Source organism: Guillardia theta, assembly GCF_000315625.1.
Source record: "Guillardia theta CCMP2712 unplaced genomic scaffold GUITHscaffold_2, whole genome shotgun sequence".
NCBI classification, from domain to species: Eukaryota; class Cryptophyceae; order Pyrenomonadales; family Geminigeraceae; genus Guillardia; species Guillardia theta.
In genome coordinates, this window is record NW_005434672.1 from 240,006 (window position 1) to 243,672 (window position 3,667).

Genomic DNA, 3,667 nt, shown 5'->3' on the forward strand with positions numbered 1-3,667 from the left:
CACCCCCCCCCTCTTCCTTCCTTCTCTCCCCTCTCCTCGTGATCTACTCTCCTCCTTCCCTGCCGCTCTTTCTCAACCCCCCGCGCTCTCATCATTCAAGCAGAAATGCATTGCAGGAGCAGTTACGACGGTTGCAGGCGAAAGAAAGAAATCAAGCGGCGGGAAACATGCAGGAAAAGTTACGACGGGGAAGGGAGGAAGCAGCTGCAGCCCCGTCCTCTCTGCGTGTGTAGCCAGTGAGCTCCTTCTCCTCCTCCTCCTCCTCTCCCCTCCCCCCAAGTCAGCCGTCACTCCCCCTCCTCGTCCTCACCCGGCGCGCTATGGGACAAGACAATTCCAAGGGAGCTGCCAGAGCGTCTGGAGATCCGTTCGCGGTGTTTCGATGCGCGGATGAGGAAGATTTTCAATGCTGTCAGGTGGGCTCAAGCTCGAGCTCATGCTCGAGCTCATGCTCATGCTCATGCTCATGCTCATGCTCATGCTCATGCTCATGCTCATGCTCATGCTCATGCTCATGCTGCCTTACTTCTGCTCTTGACTGACCCGCATGCTCTTTTCCCTCGCAGAATCGAAGGGACGATGCCATCAGCTGCGAAGTGAAATCGTCAGCTCCTGCAAAGGCCAAGGTCAACAGAAGAGCGAGCGAACCGACCGTGAGCACGCCTCGGATGTCGTCGAGCATGGCAAACACTGTCCTCATCGATCCTACCTCTCCCTCCATGCACCAGGCGTCTGCCTTCGGGGATATCGAGAGGATTCAGTTTGAGCTTGACAACGGCTGGCACGGTGACTCGTCCGCCTTGTGTGCTCCAACTGATCGTGCGGTGCCAGTCGACATGACGGACAGCTACGGGAGAACAGCGCTGCATCATGCTGCCTTGAACGGCAACAGCGAGGCCTGTCGCTTCCTCGTCGACAACGGAGTCAGTCCTCGTGCTCTTGTGTACGTGGCATGACGTGTGGGGTAGGCGAGGCTGGATGCGCGAGCGAGAGATGGCAAGACGCCTTTCAACTACGCGGCTGAGAACTGTAAGGCCGACACGCTGCGATACCTGGACCTCTGCGCGAAGCAGCTGGAGGTGATGATGAGGAGGAGGAGGAAGGGGTGGACGAGGACGAGGACGAGGACGAGGACGAGGACGAGGAGGGGGAGGACGAGGAGGACGAGAGGGAGGAGGAGAGGGAGCAGGACGAGGAGAGGGAGGAGGACAAGGAGGACAAGGAGGACGAGGAGGACGAGGACGAGGACGAGGACGAGGACGAGGACGAGGACGAGGACGAGGATCTGACGTTTGACATCTCCGGCAGCGGCATAGAAGCTCAGGCAACACCAGCTCGAGTGTTCCTCTCTCCCCTTCCTCTAACCTCAAGGTACTTCCTTCCCCTCCCCTTCCCTGTACCTCCTTCTACTCCTTCTCCCTTCCCAACCCCTGAATGGTCAGGATTCGGTCAACCCCCTCCCGTCCTCCTCTCTTTCAACATTCCGCCTTCAACTCCATTTGCTCCTCCTCGTCCTAGTACATCCTTCCTTCTTCCTTCTTCCTCCTCCCTCCTTCCTCGTTCTTTCTTCATTCTCTCCGTCCTCTCCTGAGTCTGGTCTTCAGTTGCCTCATGTCAACCACAACGATCGTCCTGCTCATCAGCGTATGCAAGCGCCCTTGACCCCGAGGACTCCGCGAGTGTCGACGCCGCGACGCGTCATGACGCCTCGCGCTCCTACCTCGCCTTTGATCCACGACCTGTACACGTCCAGCAACATCCCCGAGCTGCTCAAGTCGCCTCCTCCCTCCTCCTCCCTCCATCATGCGAGGGAAGAAGCTCTCATGTGACGAGGGGCGTCGGAGGCTGCTGGGACAGCGGAGGAGCGAAGAAACGATAAGATCAGGGACGGGAAACTGGGTCGAGTCAGGCGGCGCGTCCGTTGGTGCTCGTGGGTGGAGGAGGTTTACTGTGTAGACGACAACCAAACAAACACTCATTACTGGATGTTGATGAGTTACGCTCATTACTGGATGTTGATGAACAACACTCATTACTGGATGTTGACCCGTGTCAGACTCAATCGGCACGATGACTCAAGCGGATGCTCCGATGATGTTGCCGTTCTTATCCTTGACTCCGACCATCTATCAAAATCAAACATGTCACGTGAGAAAGTCTGCAGCCTCTCTCGCCCTTACCACACAATATTCATCGAAGTCAATCTTGCCGTCTCCTGACGTGTCATACTGCACAACAGCTTTCATTCAAAGCACACCTGCACATCCTCCCTCCTATTCATTCCTCCTCTTCATCCCTCCCCTCCTCACATCTACCCCCACCCTCACTCTCTTGGATGTAAATTACCCACCATCATGAGCACAGCTTTCAGCTGAGCGTCAGTGATGTAAACTCCTTGCTGCAACGTCGTCAGCCTTTCTTTCCTCCCTGCTGCCCTCAACATCACCAGGCGATATGCGGTCTTGAGCTCCTGAGGCCAAAGTGAGACCAAGAATACACCAGGGCCTCACATGCCCATGCAACGCCGAGGAGGATCAGGATGGGACGGGGAGAGAACGTTGGCAGCGATCAACAAAGGAAGCAGCTTACCCCGGGCTCTATGAAACCTGACCCGTCGGTGTCGATCGCCTTGAAGACTCGTCCTACCACACGCACTTCAACTCCCTCCTCCTACCTCCATCCGCCCTCACGAGCTTCGGAGAGAGGATCAAACAAATCCCCGACTTGTTGACCTGATACCGTAGTCATTGACCTCTTCTCTTCTTGAAACTAACAAGCAATTGACCTCCCTCAACAGGATGCATCTCCTTCTCCCGCACCTGCCAGCCCCCCATCAGCTCCCTCCCTCCTCCCCGCCTGCTGCTTCTGCCTCAATCTGCGGCTTCTCCTGCTCGTCGCCCTGCACCCATCATGTCACAAGCCCGCAAGCTGCACGCGACAAGCAGAGCATCGAGCAACGCCAAGAAAGCAAGCAAGCCCCCGCAAGCTGCCCCGAGCATCACCTTGGATCTGTCCACGATGTGCTCCTGGTTGGGCACCCCTGCAAGTAAACGTCACCTCCTCCTCCTACAAGGCTTCGCCGGCGCCTCTCAACCGTCTTCAGGAGTGAAGTCATAGTCGTCCAGGCCTCGGATCGCCCCTGAGCTCCTCGTTACCCTCAAGGTCCTCTCCTCCTCCCCACCTCGTCCCCCACATCCCAGCACCCGAGTCTCACATTGCCCGACGTACTCCATCAGGTTGTAGTCCGGGTTGCACACGTAGTCATACGCCACGTAGCAGTACCCGCCGTCCGCCCACGTGCTGCCAACAAGCCGTCAGCTCGCTCCCCGCTCAGCCTCAGCGTCTCCTTGCCTGCCCCAGCTGTTCCTCACGATGAAGCACTGGTCGGGGTCGGAGTAGCTGCCACCCCATCACGTTCGCCCCCTCCTCCCACGAGGCGGCGCCTCCTCTACCCGACTAGCAGCAGCGCATGCGTGCCGTGCTCGGAGGCCTCCGGGTCGCTGCTGTCGGGCTTGGGAACGTACCCGCTGTTGGCAGCGGCACCTTCAGTAAGAGCGAGCAGTGACGAGGGGAGACAACTTCTTCGCCGGCTTCAAGAAGCTCTCGGTCAACCGCAGCCCAAACACTATCGGAAACCGTCCGACAGCAAGTCTGCATACGCCCATGA

The 3,667-nt window shown here is 58.0% G+C and overlaps 2 protein-coding genes across 2 annotated transcripts in view; one reads left to right on the forward strand and one right to left on the reverse strand.

Moving 5' to 3' along the window:
• Positions 1-320: 320 nt before the first annotated feature.
• Positions 321-1,662, forward strand: GUITHDRAFT_99401 (hypothetical protein; the record flags this gene model as incomplete). The annotated part of the gene is made up of 6 exons (XM_005841670.1): positions 321-374; positions 567-786; positions 832-923; positions 969-1,029; positions 1,074-1,371; positions 1,605-1,662. 6 exons carry the CDS (start codon positions 321-323, stop codon positions 1,660-1,662), a joined length of 783 nt encoding a protein of 260 aa, XP_005841727.1.
• A 413-nt stretch (positions 1,663-2,075) lies between these two features.
• The window catches only part of GUITHDRAFT_131775 (hypothetical protein), a gene marked incomplete at both ends in the record, with an annotated part of 2,951 nt that continues 1,359 nt past the window's right edge, over positions 2,076-3,667 (reverse strand). The window contains 9 exons of the mRNA XM_005841671.1: positions 2,076-2,126; positions 2,181-2,228; positions 2,351-2,470; positions 2,590-2,642; positions 2,675-2,732; positions 2,775-2,819; positions 3,003-3,040; positions 3,215-3,300; positions 3,453-3,543. Coding sequence (XP_005841728.1) covers positions 2,076-2,126; positions 2,181-2,228; positions 2,351-2,470; positions 2,590-2,642; positions 2,675-2,732; positions 2,775-2,819; positions 3,003-3,040; positions 3,215-3,300; positions 3,453-3,543 — 590 coding nt within the window. The remainder of the gene's footprint in view (positions 2,127-2,180; positions 2,229-2,350; positions 2,471-2,589; positions 2,643-2,674; positions 2,733-2,774; positions 2,820-3,002; positions 3,041-3,214; positions 3,301-3,452; positions 3,544-3,667) is intronic.